Raw genomic sequence first — 17,191 nt, forward strand, 5'->3', positions numbered from 1 at the left:
CATCAAAGGAGAGCAAAGCTGAAGGACAGAAGACAAACCTGCACGTATTCCACGTTTTCAAAGATGTCACCTCTGTAATAGCGGACAGGCAAGTCCCATTTGCAGTGCAAGCTGTGCTGCTGGTGACCCAGCCGGCAGATCTGATGGTTGCCTGGAGAGCATGAGAAGAAGGATACAGTTAATGCTAGGCACGCGAGAGATCATTTCTTCATAGTTACTACTGCCTACTACACACTACAAACATTACAATTAGAAAAGAAAGCCTTTATAGAGGTAGATGTACTCATATTGGGCGCTTTGCCTAAGCTTTTATTGGTGTCTGATTGTGGGAGGAGAGCCTAAAATACTTATATCCTGTTAGCAAGAGACAGAAAGCAAAAGGTTAAGTTACATGAGCCATACTAATTAGGAAAGGAGTAATGGTATTTTAGAAGACAGAAAATTTAGATTTTTCATAATTCCTTTTTATTGCATTCAATCTGCAATGGCCACAGGCTCTGTCCTTATAATATAGCTATTAACTATCTCATGATCTGCTCAAGCAACCTATCCTGCACCTTCAGTCCCTTTCCTAAACAAGCCCACACCTCCCTCTGCAGCAGAGAAGAAAAGCAGAGCAGCCTTTCTGCGTTCTCGGAGGAGAGCTGAGGCTTTACCTAGCTGCACCTCCTTTGCCATTTGCGTCTCATGGATGATGTTTCTCAGGATTTGCTCCTCCTGGATCAGTTTGTGCTTCTCCAGGACCTCCTGTTGCCTCAGATAATAGTCGTGCTGCTTCTGATACTCCTTTAATTCATTCAGCGTTCGCTGAAGAGATCTGGAAAACAGGTACAACAGTAAACAATTCTATTCCATTCTCATTTCCCGACAGGCAATTTACTTTGTTTTACTCTCCAAAAAGGGTTTTGTTTCTAACTGATAACAGGTTGTCCAGTATCGGTATTCATGCTGCACACACTCCTGAATTTCTGTCCTTCAGGGCTCCGCCCCCCACCCCCCCTCCCGGGCCTCTCGCCCTCAGGGCTCTGTGCTCTCTCCCCTCCTGGGCCTCTCACCCCCAGGGCTCTGTGCTCTCTCCCCTCCCGGGCCTCTCACCCCCAGGGCTCTGTGCTCTCTCCCCTCCCGGGCCTCTCGCCCCCAGGGCTCTGTGCTCTCTCCCCTCCCGGGCCTCTCACCCCCAGGGCTCTGTGCTCTCTCCCCTCCTGGGCCTCTGGCCCTCAGGGCTCTGTGCTCTCTCCCCTCCTGGGCCTCCCCCCCCAGGGCTCTGTGCTCTCTCCCCTCCCGGGCCTCTCGCCCCCAGGGCTCTGTGCTCTCTCCCCTCCCGGGCCTCTCGCCCCCAGGGCTCTGTGCTCTCTCCCCTCCTGGGCCTCTCGCCCCCAGGGCTCTGTGCTCTCTCCCCTCCCGGGCCTCTCGCCCTCAGGGCTCTGCCCCCCTCCCAAGCCTCTGGCCCTCAGGGCTCTGTGCTCTCTCCCCTCCCGGGCCTCTGGCCCCCAGGGCTCTGTGCTCTCTCCCCTCCCGGGCCTCCCCCCCCAGGGCTCTGTGCTCTCTCCCCTCCCGGGCCTCTCGCCCCCAGGGCTCTGTGCTCTCTCCCCTCCCGGGCCTCTGGCCCCCAGGGCTCTGTGCTCTCTCCCCTCCTGGGCCTCTGGCCCCCAGGGCTCTGTGCTCTCTCCCCTCCTGGGCCTCTGGCCCTCAGGGCTCTGTGCTCTCTCCCCTCCCGGGCCTCCCCCCCCCAGGGCTCTGTGCTCTCTCCCCTCCCGGGCCTCTCGCCCCCAGGGCTCTGTGCTCTCTCCCCTCCCGGGCCTCTCGCCCCCAGGGCTCTGTGCTCTCTCCCCTCCCGGGCCTCTCGCCCCCAGGGCTCTGTGCTCTCTCCCCTCCCGGGCCTCTCGCCCCCAGGGCTCTGTGCTCTCTCCCCTCCCGGGCCTCTCGCCCCCAGGGCTCTGTGCTCTCTCCCCTCCCGGGCCTCTCGCCCCCAGGGCTCTGTGCTCTCTCCCCTCCCGGGCCTCTCGCCCCCAGGGCTCTGTGCTCTCTCCCCTCCCGGGCCTCTCGCCCCCAGGGCTCTGTGCTCTCTCCCCTCCCGGGCCTCTCGCCCCCAGGGCTCTGTGCTCTCTCCCCTCCCGGGCCTCTCGCCCTCAGGGCTCTGCCCCCCTCCCAAGCCTCTGGCCCTCAGGGCTCTGTGCTCTCTCCCCTCCTGGGCCTCTGGCCCCCAGGGCTCTGTGCTCTCTCCCCTCCTGGGCCTCTGGCCCTCAGGGCTCTGTGCTCTCTCCCCTCCCGGGCCTCTCGCCCCCAGGGCTCTGTGCTCTCTCCCCTCCTGGGCCTCTGGCCCCCAGGGCTCTGTGCTCTCTCCCCTCCTGGGCCTCTGGCCCTCAGGGCTCTGTGCTCTCTCCCCTCCCGGGCCTCCCCCCCCAGGGCTCTGTGCTCTCTCCCCTCCCGGGCCTCTCGCCCTCAGGGCTCTGCCCCCCCTCCCAAGCCTCTGGCCCTCAGGGCTCTGTGCTCTCTCCCCTCCTGGGCCTCTGGCCCCCAGGGCTCTGTGCTCTCTCCCCTCCCGGGCCTCTCGCCCCCAGGGCTCTGTGCTCTCTCCCCTCCTGGGCCTCTGGCCCCCAGGGCTCTGTGCTCTCTCCCCTCCTGGGCCTCTGGCCCTCAGGGCTCTGTGCTCTCTCCCCTCCCGGGCCTCCCCCCCCCAGGGCTCTGTGCTCTCTCCCCTCCCGGGCCTCTCGCCCCCCAGGGCTCTGTGCTCTCTCCCCTCCCGGGCCTCTCGCCCCCAGGGCTCTGTGCTCTCTCCCCTCCCGGGCCTCTCGCCCCCAGGGCTCTGTGCTCTCTCCCCCCCCGAGCCTCTCGCCCCCAGGGCTCTGTGCTCTCTCCCCTCCCGGGCCTCTCGCCCCCAGGGCTCTGTGCTCTCTCCCCTCCCGGGCCTCTCGCCCCCAGGGCTCTGTGCTCTCTCCCCTCCCGGGCCTCTCGCCCCCAGGGCTCTGTGCTCTCTCCCCTCCCGGGCCTCTCGCCCCCAGGGCTCTGTGCTCTCTCCCCTCCCGGGCCTCTCGCCCCCAGGGCTCTGTGCTCTCTCCCCTCCCGGGCCTCTCGCCCCCAGGGCTCTGTGCTCTCTCCCCTCCCGGGCCTCTCGCCCCCAGGGCTCTGTGCTCTCTCCCCTCCCGGGCCTCTCGCCCCCAGGGCTCTGTGCTCTCTCCCCTCCCGGGCCTCTCGCCCCCAGGGCTCTGTGCTCTCTCCCCTCCCGGGCCTCTCGCCCCCAGGGCTCTGTGCTCTCTCCCCTCCCGGGCCTCTCGCCCCCAGGGCTCTGTGCTCTCTCCCCTCCCGGGCCTCTCGCCCCCAGGGCTCTGTGCTCTCTCCCCTCCCGGGCCTCTCGCCCCCAGGGCTCTGTGCTCTCTCCCCTCCCGGGCCTCTCGCCCCCAGGGCTCTGTGCTCTCTCCCCTCCCGGGCCTCTCGCCCCCAGGGCTCTGTGCTCTCTCCCCTCCCGGGCCTCTCGCCCCCAGGGCTCTGTGCTCTCTCCCCTCCCGGGCCTCTCGCCCCCAGGGCTCTGTGCTCTCTCCCCTCCCGGGCCTCTCGCCCCCAGGGCTCTGTGCTCTCTCCCCTCCCGGGCCTCTCGCCCCCAGGGCTCTGTGCTCTCTCCCCTCCTAGGCCTCTCACCCCCAGGGCTCTGTGCTCTATCCCCTCCTGAGCTTCTTGTCCACCTTTACCTGTGCTGTGCTTCCAGCTTCTGTTCCAGTTTCTGCTGACACAGGACTGCATGCTTCCTCTTCACAGCTTGCTCAAAGCCTGGCTTGCTCTGCAGGGCATGGTCATAGCACAGGACCGAGTGATTGTATTCCCCGAGCATCTGAGCAGAGAGAGAGAGAGGGGAGAAAGCATAACAGCACAATCCATAAAAACGTGAGGAGCAGGTGACAGCAAAATCACTTTCTATCGTTCCAGGTACATTCATCACAGATTCGCACGCAGCTGAATGAGGTGGAACCAAGCAAACTGGGAGGGGAAAATAACGCGAAACCTTCCTCCCCGTTTATTTGGCTGTACTGGATAGGCAGCACATATTTAGAATAATGCTGTGCCTTACCAACATCAAAAAAGCCCTGTACAGCTCCGCTACACAACATCAGTAACTATGACTCCTGTCCTCCGATGTCCGTGGTGCTGATTCATTTACATCAACACTTTTACAAGTGAAGACAATAAAAAGATATCAAGATAAAAAAAATAAATTAAGGAAAGAGTCAGAACATCAGGTAGCATCACCCCGCAGATAAAAAATATCCATGGAGTTTGCAGCAACGCGGGCCCTTTTGATTACTGCTCCCTAAAAGTCATAGAGAGTGGGGGATATGGGAACCGGCGTGAGGAATTCCTCCGTGTAACTTGGCACTCTTCCCACTACCCTATACTGCCAGCTCTGTATTAGAACTGCTGCAAAAGCATCTACTGAGCTTCCTGCAGGAAAGGTCCACGAAGAATCATTAGCCAGGTACGGCTTGGTAAGGTCACCACTTATCCCCAGGAGGGAGCCTGTCAGGTGCCTCCTAGCACTGCCCCTTACACTGACCACTGCCAGAGGCAGGAACCTGGGCCTGACCCAGCATGGTAAGGTCACCACTTATCCCCAGGAGGGAGCCTGTCAGGTGCTTCCTAGCACTGCTCCTTACACTGACCACTGCCAGAGGCAGGAACCTGGGCTGCATGGAACATGGGCCTGACACAGCATGGTAAAGTTTGTGTTTGTAAGAATGACAGGAGGCATACGTTTGCGATTTTACAGTAATATTACAAGAACACAAAGCGGTTCTTACAAAAAGGAAACCTACAAGGTTTTAACACTGCAGATAGCGACCCATGAGTGGCTCAGAAGAAATCCCCCCCTAAAAATATGAAAAACTAATGCCTCCCCCCCCACAACTGCCAATCTTCCCTATCACTGTTTCTTCAGGACTGCCTGTGCTACAGCCCATAAGCTGCATGAAACGGAGGCCAACAGCTGCTGTCAGCTGCAAACCCTGGGGCTTCCCAGTCCTGCCTATCTCTGGCACCAGTGCAGAGTGTCACGGTGCATGCTCAGAGGCGCCCGAGCCCCTCCGGACCCCTTGAGAGCAGAGCCCCACATCCCCTGCACGCATGCATGCTCTGCGCTCACTATGCCACTGCCAGCCACCACCTCCCCCCTCCAGCTGCGGAGTTCAGATTTGCTTTTCAGACAGTATATAAGATTGCACTGAACTTTGTATCCTGAGAAAGACAACATATTAAAAGCTATGGAGCAGTAGCTCAGATTTCTGGGAAAGCTCATCACTCACTGCGTATATATTCCCCAGGGTGTAATGGTTGGTCAGGAAGTCGCTGGTGACATCCAGAGCAGCATGCGCTAGGATGGCTGCGTCGGCAGAGAAATGGGCTCGGTGCAAGACGTTTGCCACATTCACCAGAGCCACATCTTTGTTCTGTCTGGAAAGAAACAACATACATCTGTGTCAGCCGAGGATTTTATGTCCGCCCACACCCGGAGAAGCTGGCCTTGCTCTCGCATGTCAGGATTCCTCACCTGGAAGAGACGTGCAAGGCTCGCATGGCACATTCCACCACGTGAAATGGCTCGTTCTTTATTCTCCAATAAAAGGACGCCATGTTATACAGCACCCAGGAAGAAGCGTTCTATTAACAAAAAATAATCTCTTAGCAAACTAGAGGTCACCTGAAAACACATTTCAGCTGTATTAGTTATGCAGCCTGGATCACTACTGGTGCATACAGATGCCAAACACCTTAAGGTCTCTTCCCAGCTGAGGCTTCTGTGCTGCCATAGAGCGCCTTGTCATCAGAAGTTAGTTTAAATAAATAAGAGACAAAACTTAACTGAAGAACCGCAAAGCAACCCACCTTCCACCCAAGAAACCAAAACAAACCTAGCTGCCAACGTTTTGTCCCCTCCGTTCTATTCCAGGGACTCCTTCTCCCCCAGCAGCTGCACTGTGTGTCCTTCCGTGGCTTTCCCATCTTTCTGCTATGGCAACAGCCACTTAATCTAGGAGCCCAGAGATGGTCTTTCCAGCGTGGCAGCTTTCATCACTGCTGAACACTACAAACATCTTTCCTGAAGAAGCTGCTTTGTGGTTCTCCAGTTTAGTTTAAACAAATAAATAAAGAAGTTATTTCTGAGGACAATAAGGCATTCTGCGGCAGCACAGAACATTTATTTATGTTGGCAAAGCAAAGCGCCTGCCTGACACGCACGGGAAAATAAGTGCATGCTTTCCCCACACACTGGTGGGGATTGGGCTTCTAGGCACGTGTGTGTGTACATTCCCCCTGGGGCATGCCCCACCCACGCCCCTCGCCAGGTGTGTGTGTGGACAGTGTGCAAAGTTAGTGTAAGGGCTGCTGGGAAAAGGGCTCCCAAAACGTATTATACGTGCAAACCTTGAGCAAACTTTCCTGAATTCTGTGACCTATGTCATCTATGCCTTTTCCTAACTGCCCGGATAAGGCAGCAAAGATAGGATCTTCCTTAGGTAACAGCGGTGCTGAGAGATTTATTCTCTCTTGTATGCCCTGTGGAAAGAGAAAAAAAAAAAATGTCTCACATAATTTGTTACAGGCCCTGGGTTATGCATAGCGAGGTCAATATTCAGAGAGCCGGCGAGCAGCCAAGATCTCAGGTAAAGTTCTGGATATTCAGCACCACTTACCCGGATATACTGGGATCAAAGTTAATAACTTTGGGACAGCTCTTTCCAACTAGACTCATGTGCATAACTTTACTTGGAGTGCGCTCACCGCCCCTTTCTATCCAGATCAATTCTACGGGGTTGGCAGGGGAGATATCAAATCCTAATTTTCATATGGATAACTCCAAAAGTTACCCATAAAGCCTTTCAATATTGACGTCAGTGTGTTTATGGGAGATTCAAGATCAGGGTACAATGCGGAGAGAAAAGCAAGCGTGAGGAGGCAGAAAAAGAGCTACAACAAAACCTGTATTCAGATTTGTGACCACATCTCCATGCTACCAAACAGATGCATTTCAAAGTATTTAAGGGTCACAAAAACGTGTACTCTGCACAGAGTCAAATACAATCAATTTGGAGAAAGTGCAATGCCGGAGAAAAAAATGCAGCTCCTGATAGGTTTGTGCAGCCGATGGCAACTTTTCTAATTCTGCCCAGCCGTGTGCAGCATCAAGTCTGCAGGTAAGAGCGACTTACATTTTCAAAGGGTTGGAAAAAGTCCATGCACAGCTCTGTACCTGCTACCTCAGTGGCTTTTTCAAGCAAAACGTGTACCTAACTGTGAGCATGTGTGCGGAAGGGCTAACCCCTCCCTGACGCTGCCTCCAGTAACATCTCCCTCTCTTTGGGGTGAATTTTCAAAGGAGTTCCGTATGTAAAAGGATCACATTTTCAGAAGAGTATTTAGGAGCATAAAACCTTTGGAAAATTCAGCCCTTCGCTGTCAAAGTATACAAGGCTTGGCACTAAAACACTCATTCACAGAAATACTTTTGAAAAATTACCCTAAGTGCTTTCCAGTCAGCAAATTAGATTTATTTTTCCACTTGCAATACACCTAGGCCCATGGAATTTTTGTATTTTAAAATTTCTCAAATTTGGATAAACAAAATTAGGAAAAAGTCAGTTGCAAGCAGGCTTATGTTTTTTGATCAAATGAAAACATATAAGCACAGCACATACAGAACTCTGAACAGAATTTGCCAACGTATGGCTCAAAATTGCTTACTTGGTAAATAAGTGTAGCTGTCTGAAACGTAGACATTTCCTTTTATCAGGTTTAACCTTCATTTTTTGTTATCATTGGAGGATGACTACTGAATGTTATTGTGTTTAACCACATCAGCTGGCTCCACTATGCCTTGTGTTTGAATTATTCAGAGTACTGGCACTTCATAGCTTAGTTTAGAAATATTTTTATGTTACATATATATATATAGTACCAATTACCGTAACTCTTGCTGGAATTAGGAAAGAATAAAAAGGTTTAGAAAATCATGAGTACTCGATGCCATTAGAAGAGAGCTGGACATGTTCTCGTGCTACTTAGATATATCTCAGTAAAACCCAACCTTATAGCCCTAGAGAACGTGGCATTGCGGGACTGGAATTGAGCTGGTTTGAATCTTATTTAGCTGACAGATTCCAACAGATTTCAAGAGGTTCTGACAGGTCTGTTTGGTTTCCCATCCGAAGCAGTGTCTCCCAGGGCTCAGCCCTGTCAGCTGTATTCTTTAATATTTGTATTTCTCTGATTTGCAAGCTGCTGGCTGGGCTCTGTGCGGGATACCACCTGTACACAGAGGACATCCAGTGTTTTACCCCACTACAAACATCATGGGTTGAGAAATAGTGTCTATTCTCAGATCTGGTTTTTTAAAGCTTCGTGTAATGCAGGGACTGAAACCATAACCAAGAGCTTCAGGTTTGTGGTACAAATGCTGCTTCTACCCTTTCTAGACTATTGCAACTCAGTTTGTATTGGGTTGCCTGCTTAGAAACTTTGCAACATGTCGTGCCTTATTTTTTTCTGAGCTCCGCTGGTTCCCAGGATACTGGCAGGGTCAGTACAAAGCTGATACATAAATTGGTCAATCTGGATTCTCTACCATGGGTAACGAGAACCTTTGCATGTAAAACTCGTCCTGCTTGGTGCATTCATCATAACCAGGGCACTGGACGTCACATCAGTAAAACTTGCTAGTCTCGCTCAAACACCAGAGCTTGAGTTTTCTACATTATGGAATTCTCTTCCTGAAATCCTGCAACTGATGTCTTGCATACAAAAAGTCTATCCTTAGGACATTTTTATTCCAATGCCCCTATTTACATTTTTAGCAGCAGATGCTGTTTTTGCCATGTTTTGGATCTGTTTTTATTTGGCCTTGCACCACTTTATCGTATTGTTTTATTTTTTATCTTTTATTTATGTGCATGTTATGTACACTGTCTAGAGCCAGAACAGCCTGAATAAAACAAATAAATAAAAACAGAATGATTACTGACCCTCAGGTGCTGAAAAGCATGTATGCTGTATGGAAGTGCTACAATCTTTGTACAATCTGGTTTCTGCAGCTCAGGAGGTGAGGGCGACTTGCTATCTATGTAATCTTCAGGGCTGAAACACAAGATGGAAAAAAAAACAAACAAACAAACAATAGAGCAAAGCACTGCACTCAGCCCACAAAATTCACCACCAACCAAAGAAACCTGTGCCAGCTTCTGACAAGATCTCCTCCAAGGCCGGACTGGTCCAGGCAAAGGCTGCGGAACGCCAGATACAAGAATTACCTAAAGATGACAGACTTGCACTTTCAAAACCCCATAAGAACTTCTTCAAATATGTCCAGCTACAGAATGGAAAAAGCATTTTAGGAACAGAGTTCATCTGGGCGTGCAGAAGCGCTATCAGCTGAAAGACTAGAAAAACACATTGCAAAGCAGAGCACTCAAAACTCTTCCTAGACTCTGAAAGGCAAACAGGGGCAAAAAAAAAGCAGAGCACACTATGCAGTGATTATACACCCATTCATTTCTATTTCATACAACTCCCTGCATCACTCACATCCTCTCTCCACACCACACCCACACCCCCCCCCCCTATAACAGACAGGGCACAATTTCCCAAATCAATTAGCAGGTCGTCATTAAAAGATCGACTGCACATTTCACCACTGCCTGAAACATACAATCATACCAGCAACATTAGAAGTTATGGGAGTAAAGGCAATTGACCCATAGGTGCTGATGCTGCAGTTCATGTCAGCCGAGCATCTCTGCCTGCAGCGTCTGCTGGTCAAGGCAGCAGAGTCTCAATGACTTTTCCTTTGCAGTGACAATGTCAGGTTCACAGCATCAAAAATACAGCACTGCTGAGCCTAGGCTTCACTTGCACGTTTTTGCTGTTCTGGGTCCCCGCGTCCTGGTCTCACTCACGTGCTTAGGATCATGTAATCACTGTCTTTGAATTGCACTGGAGTCATTTATGTGAATAAAGAAATTAAATGTGCAAGTATTAGGGAATTATGTTCAGAGTTCTCTTACTGGACTACAAATGGCTACACTTTTTGGATTTTCCTCAAATGACCCATTTATTGATTTGTAGATAAAATTGGAACCTGTTTGTAGATTTAGAGTGCTCTTAGTGAATTGAAAATTGCTGCATAATTATTTTCCAAAACTTATGAAAGAGAAATAAATGATCATTTGATCATAGGAAAAATGGTTTAATTTTGACAAAATGTGATCATATTTCATTCACTTAAAAGGCTGAAGTGGTAGGTAAATCTACTGGAAATAAGCTTTACCTTAGTTTCTATAGCAGCACGTGTTCAGGGGCTTTCCAACGATCTACGTTTCACTGAAACTGGACAGGGAGTGCAGCGTTCACAGATTCATCTCTCAGAGGGGGGGTTCTGGAATGGGCTGGGGGTGTATCCTAGTTGTTCCGTTTCTGATGTGCCTCACGGAGGTCGCTGCCTGCTGAAGGCTGAGAATGGCTGACAAGATTTTCACCATCCCCCTTACCTCTGTAGGCATTTCTGAGCTCTATTCCAGCAGGGGTGGGGGTTGCTGACTACGTTGTTTCTTCTTCATGCTGCAGTGCTGTTGCAAAGCAATGATGGCACGGCGACAGAAAGGAAATGGGACACACTATTTTCATTTGTTTAATTTCTACCCCCGTGATCCTTCCCTAGCATTCTACCTCTCCCACCCCATTTCTATGGAACGGGGCTGCATAAGTGTTGCAAAGGAGGCAGTGTTCGGTGGAGGATTTTCACTTCTTGCCTGTCAGAGTTCTCTTAGTGGACTACAAATGACTACACTTTTTGGATTTTCCTCAAATGACCCATTTATTGATTTGTAGATAAAATTGGAACCTGTTTGTAGATTTAGAGTGCTCTTAGTGAATTGAAAATTGCTGCATAATTGTTTTCCAAAACTTATGAAAAAGCATTGCTACGAGCTCATGCTAATGTGCTTTCTTGATCCAGGTCCAGATGTGGGGGTATCCCGAGTGTGACGCCACATTCCTGATAAGGGATGACAAGGACCATGCATAGTGATAAAGCCGCTAATGAATGTACGTAATGATGGGATGATTTTTTATTTGCTAAATTCAATACATCTTTCAACTGGAAAAGTTTCTATATTCCAAATTTGGGTGAATTAAGCAAATCCAGTTTTGACACCAAAATGTACTGGAATTTGTTTTGATTGGAAACACCACTGAAAATACTAAACATCAGTACATTGTAAGAGTAATAGCATCATGTGACTGTTCCCAAGCTATTCCGGGCAATGAAGTGTGGCTGCAGCAACCATGTCCATCTGCAGACTTGAAAATGCTGGTATTTGGATATTATAGCTAGCACCATAGAGAATCCCGCTAACTTTTACTTCTGAAAATGGACAGGATTCAAGAGATGGCCATTAAAATGGTGAATGGCCTGCATTATAAGCATCTAAAGATGCAGTGACTTAAAGAAGAGATAGGACACAAAGATTGATATCTAGCAAGCTTCAAACCAAGGTAGAGTTTTTATAGAATGTGAGCTCCAAAGAGAAGGGGGTAGTTACGCAAAAATGGAAAGGAAGGTTCAAAGGACCAGAGGTGGCAAGAGTCAGAACAATGGCAGAATTCAAGCCTGCTAGGGACAGACAGGGCCCAGTGCACACAGACTGGGAGAAGAACCTTAGTGAATGAGGTCCGCAGGTATTAATGGGAAGACCAGGTGGCTATCTGCTGACTTCTTCTATATTTTTATTTTGTAAAAAAAGATTTAGCTGCTTCTTTTCATGGATGCAGGTTTAGGGAGCTTTGTACTGTGTGTGTAACAAACCCTTTCCAGCTCGGACACACACCACCTCTGGCCAGAAACATCCCAGCCTTTCCGAGCAGGAGGCAGCCACCAGTCCAAGAGGACAGGCGCGCTGAATTAAATACAACAAGAGAAGATTCTCTCTTATTTTTTTGTTTGCTTGCACATCTTCCAGCATTTTTCCCCCAGGGGTGGAAATATATTTGGAAAACTTGAGGCGCCAGTCAAAATTTGTTAGGAACAGAACAAAAAAGCACTTTTCCTTCTATCCCTTTTTCTGTCTCCATTGTTAATGCTTTGGACTTTCGGGGTTTTTTTTGCATTCATTTGTCATTTCTGGAAAGGAATTTTTAATTACGCTTTTTTTGGGGTTTTTTTTTTTTTTGCTTGCTGTGTTTTTATTTTTTTATCTCCCTTCCAGCCTCTCTTTGCGCTGGCAGAGCAATCGCAGAGCCGCGGCAGTGGCTCTTGTCAGGCCTGGGTGATCCGAGTGCCCTGGAACGTTCTCCTCTGCTCTGGAGGGATTTAGAAAAACTTTAGAAGAAAGCAGAGTAAGGGGAACAGGGTAGTAACGTTCAGAGGCCTCAAAAATATTAACTATGTACAAGAAGCAAGGTTTTTTTCTTCTGGTGGAAAGATCTAGAACAAGGTATGAAGACAACATAAGACTAGTATAGTCTCAGTGGCAACAAAGCCAGATGTTTTCACAGAAGCACCCAGAGGAGGCAGGGAACTGAAGGTAATGCTGAAGATCATGCAGGGAGAGCGCATGTGGGTTGAATAGTCTTTATCTGCTATCAATTTGTCTGTGTCTACAAAAAGAGAAAACCAGCAGCAGCAGCAGCAGCAGCATCCCAAGTGCCCTGAATGTAGCGCTATCATTACCTGACGTTCTTGCTCTCCAAGGAGATGTAAGTGCCATCATACAGGTCCAGGTCTCCTAAGGGCACCTTGGCTTTAAGGCAGTCTGCATCTTCTTTATAATGCCTCTGCTCCAGGCCAGTGTCCCTGTCCTCATTCTCCTCTATATGGATCTTCTGAGCAACCAGCTGTTTCTGTAAGAGAGCAGCAGAACTGTAGGACAGACACTGAACCCAGCACACCAATAGCCAACTCTTATTTTTATTTCATTTATTAGATTTTTATATTCCGTTTTTTCGGCACTTCAAAGCGGATTACATTCAGGTTCTGTAGGTATTCCCCTATCCCCAGAGGGCTCACAATCTAAGTTTGTACCTGAGGCAATGGAAGATAAAGTGACTCACTCAAGGTCATGACAAGCATCAGCAGCAGGATCAGGATTTTCTATTTTCAGCCTCTGTGCGGCTCGGCTAGTTAGTCAGGTAAACATACCCAGCTAGCTTAAAATTAGCCTCATGGCCCCTACCAGAGCTGGCCGCATAAGTTAAGTGGTTAACTCAAAATATCTGGCCATCACAGAAGAGCCACAGTTATCACCACTTATTTCTTAACCTGAAATATTTCAGTACAGATGACAATTTATCTTTAGGAAACCTGCCCGATTCAGATACAGTGAAGGGTTAATATTTACACAGATATCACAACGGCTAATAAATACTGAGCTCCTCCCTCCAGTCTAGACAAAGTCCACACATACTTTTCTACACAAAAGTATTCTGAATTATGGCCTAGTATTTTTGCATGGATCAGGCCTAAAGAGTTAAAATGTTTTTGCAACTGCACCTGCAGTATGATAAAAGCTTGCTCATCCAAAAAGTACTATAAGTTGTTTTGGTTAACTGAAAATAATCACTTTTAAGCCAGACATTTTTTTTGGCCCACGTTTTAATATGCATTTTATGTTTGGTTATAACTAACATCTCTGGAATTCCTGCACGGTTTGGCTGGCTACGATACCTGGGAGTTGGCTGAGGCTTACATGCGTAACTAGAAATACTTGTTCCATTCTCGGATACTATTCTGGGCAGTTTTCATCAACTTTCCTCTGCACAGCACTAATGAGAAGTGGTTCTGAGCTTGTAGTCTGCTTTGCTCAAAATGCTATGGCATTCTTAAGATAGCCCAGGGGTGATGCTAACCCCCTATCCTAAAATAAAGGTGGAGAGGGGTTAAAATTGAGAGCCATCTACACAAGTCTCTTCTTGTCATCTAACTGCAGTTGCACCAAAGGGACACCCTGCATGAGCTCAGTATGGTCACAACCTCATCTCACTCACTGCTGGAGGAGAAGGAAAAGCACGTGAAAGCTCCTGGGTGGCACAGTTCCTGCATCCAGGACTCACCTGGAGCAGAACCCAAATCTATCTACTGTAATGAACTGGATGTGAGAAATGTTCTCAGTGTGCGCATTAGGAGCTGGTGGACTTCTGTCCGTCTGCAGATCTTACCTCCAGCTCCTTGAGATAGTTGACTGTTGCTTCTTGTCGCATCAGGATGACCAGGTCATGAGGATGCTTCAGATTCACTGGCGAGTCCACCTGTTACATGCAGTTTAAAAGTAAAAATATGTAAAATTGCTCCCCTGTAAATGAAATTACTTTTAGATATTTATGCCAAGAGGGATCAGAACCACCACGGGGAAGAGAGCCTGAGAAATCTGACCAGTTCTCACATGCTTCCATCTCTAAATAGCTGAAACAAGCGAGGACCCCTGCGTGAAAGCGAGAATCTCCCTAACGTTTGGGGGAAAACTCTCAACCTGAATGACCCAGGATGCAGGCTTCAGAGCACAATAATCTCTCTAATAAACGAGGGTATATAAAATGTTTAAATAAATAATATAAACTAAGTCCCCGTCCCCCCCCCAACCAGGAGAATAGGCTGGGGGGGGGGGAGATCAGGTGATCCGTCTCTGTGGTCTCCATAGTCCATAAGTGGTCAAGGACTACAATCCCCAGATGCTCTCCACAGCCTGTTTCTTTAACCCACTGGAAACATTAAAATGTCACTCACATCCAAATCTCTACCAATCTGACCAGGCCTCGCCAACAGCAAATTCTCAAACTATTCCCCTCCTACAAGTAGAATGGATTTGACACTGGGATGGTCTGTGTAACCTTGGGCTTTTAAAATGTTTCCATATATAGAGCAGGAAGGCTTGTGAGAGAGCATTTTAGCCAGAGAAGTGAAAGAAAGTTTAATTCTCAGGAAGAGCAGTGTTTTCACTTTACTACCAGCTCCAATAGATTAATTCATTACCATTTAGCTCAGGCCTTTTTCACTGATAGTTTAAAAGTCAGGCACAGCAAATATTTCATCATCAATTAACAGAACAGCTAAGACAGTGCAATGCATACAAGAGAGAACCATTTCTATTAACCAGAAATTCATTACCCAGGGAGGGGGACGCCACAGTCCCCAGGCCACGACTTATTATGCAGAAAAACCTCAATTATCTGGAATTTGTGCACCTCACAAGGACATTAAGCCAGTGTAGCCACAGTAAATCTGAAACACAGGGGACAGAGGACCCTCAAGCTCCAAGTCTGGAAAAATCGGAGCTCAATCTAGGAGTGGGAAGGAGGAGATCTAGCTAAAAACCTCCAGCATGCAACAAGCATTGCTAGATTCCAGCAAGAACATGGCGTTGAACAAATGACAATCTATGATTTAAGAGCACCAAGAAAAGGAAGGCTAAACAGGTTAGGGCTCTTCACCTTGGAGAGGTTTATAAAACCAAGAGATGGGTGGAACACAAATAGTTTCATGACGTGTCCGCACACTAACAGGTAACAGAATGTAGACAAATTCTAGCAGTAATTTCCTTATGGGTTTGACTGTTAATAATATTACCCTTAACATAAGGCTTGGGGTAACCTGCACGGAGCGGCAGTCGCTGCCCTTACCAGAAACACGGGGGTAACCTGCACGGAGCAGCAGTCACTGCCCTTACCAGAAACATGGGGGGTAATCTGCACGGAGCAGCAGTCTCTGCCCTTACCAGAAACACGGGGGTAACCTGCACGGAGCAGCAGTCTCTGCCCTTACCAGAAACACGGGGGTAACCTGCACGGAGCAGCAGTCTCTGCCCTTACCAGAAACATGGGGGTAACCTGCACGGAGCGGCAGTCTCTGCCCTTACCAGAAACATGGGGGGAACCTGCACGGAGCGGCAATCACTGCCCTTACCAGAAACACGGGGGTAACCTGCACGGAGCGGCAATCACTGCCCTTACCAGAAACACGGGGATAACCTGCATGGAGCGGCAGTCACTGCCCTTACCAGAAACATGGGGGTAACCTGCACGGAGCGGGCAGTCACTGCCCTTACCAGAAACATGGGGGGTAACCTGCACGGAGCGGCAATCGCTGCCCTTACCAGAAACACGGGGGTAACCTGCATGGAGCCGCAGTTATAACTGTAGGAAACTTGCAGGGCAGATTGGATGGGCCAGATGGTCTTTTTCTGCCATTGTTTCTATATTAAGAAAGCATTTTTTTTCAGTCACTGTACAATTAAGCTGTGGAACTTGTTGTGAGAGTGCGGTCATTGCCAGCAGTATAGGGGAGTTTAAAAAAAAACAAAATACCTGACACATTTCTGGAGGACAGGTCCATTAATTATTAGCCAGGGAGACTTGGGTGTCTCTAGCTCTTAGTTCTGGACTTTCCTATTAAGCTGTGCCAGGTACTTCCCTGGGCTCGATGGACCAATGTTCTGAGCCAGCATGTGCTTAAGATTCTGAAGTTTTATGCTGTACGTGACTCTGTATGTTTCAAATCTTTTTTTTATTGAATTTTGACAATCAAATGCGTAACAGTAATAAAGAGATGTGATTATGGGTGGTGGATCTGCCTACCCTCAGACACTGACAGAAAAATAGTTCCATATGCAAACAAACAGCTATTTAACCAGCTGTGAAAAGAGCCCTACCCCAAAGTGTAACCATCCCAAAACCCCAAACACAGGCAAGTCAGTCAGTGGGGATCAAGAAAGAAGCCGAACATTGCAACAGCCAGCAGAAATAGGCTTCTATCACTGAAGAACGGTTAAAGAAAAACGTTTGCAAATACGCAACTCTAATGGGATTGGCTAAATGAAAGGCACTAGAAGGGCCTCAGAATTTGGAAATGAGCAGGGCGCTGTGTGAGTGGCTCTATCAGCATCGCAGTAAAGGGGTGCCTGTGCCAGGGTTTTCCAGAAAGAAATAATGAACCAAGGTAAATGCAACTGTACCAAGAATTGGTTTCAGTCTTGCCACGGCATTCACTGCCTGAGAACGGCTGGTGAAAAGCTATCTGCAATCATGAGGCTGCAGAGATTTTTCTTGGCTGCTGTACGAGAACAAGCTACAATGCAGCTGAAAGGGGATTTCTCTGGAGATGCTTGCCACGCAGCACTCTCGTCTGCAGCGAGGGTGATGGGAAGTAAGAAGAGGCTGACTCTTT

The 17,191-nt window shown here is 49.0% G+C and overlaps 1 protein-coding gene across 3 annotated transcripts in view; it reads right to left on the reverse strand.

Moving 5' to 3' along the window:
• TTC17 (tetratricopeptide repeat domain 17) overlaps positions 1–17,191 on the reverse strand; it is a 104,952-nt gene that overhangs the window by 83,428 nt on the left and 4,333 nt on the right. For all 3 annotated transcript variants that reach the window (XM_029582243.1, XM_029582242.1, XM_029582241.1), the window contains exons 2-10: positions 14,191–14,280; positions 12,707–12,876; positions 9,006–9,117; positions 6,412–6,543; positions 5,537–5,646; positions 5,292–5,439; positions 3,687–3,826; positions 657–817; positions 39–151 (exon numbers count right to left, since the gene is read on the reverse strand). In XM_029582243.1, coding sequence (XP_029438103.1) covers positions 39–151; positions 657–817; positions 3,687–3,826; positions 5,292–5,439; positions 5,537–5,646; positions 6,412–6,543; positions 9,006–9,117; positions 12,707–12,876; positions 14,191–14,280 — 1,176 coding nt within the window. The remainder of the gene's footprint in view (positions 1–38; positions 152–656; positions 818–3,686; positions 3,827–5,291; positions 5,440–5,536; positions 5,647–6,411; positions 6,544–9,005; positions 9,118–12,706; positions 12,877–14,190; positions 14,281–17,191) is intronic.

The sequence above is a fragment of the Rhinatrema bivittatum genome, chromosome 17 (assembly GCF_901001135.1).
Source record: "Rhinatrema bivittatum chromosome 17, aRhiBiv1.1, whole genome shotgun sequence".
NCBI lineage: Eukaryota > Metazoa > Chordata > Amphibia > Gymnophiona > Rhinatrematidae > Rhinatrema > Rhinatrema bivittatum.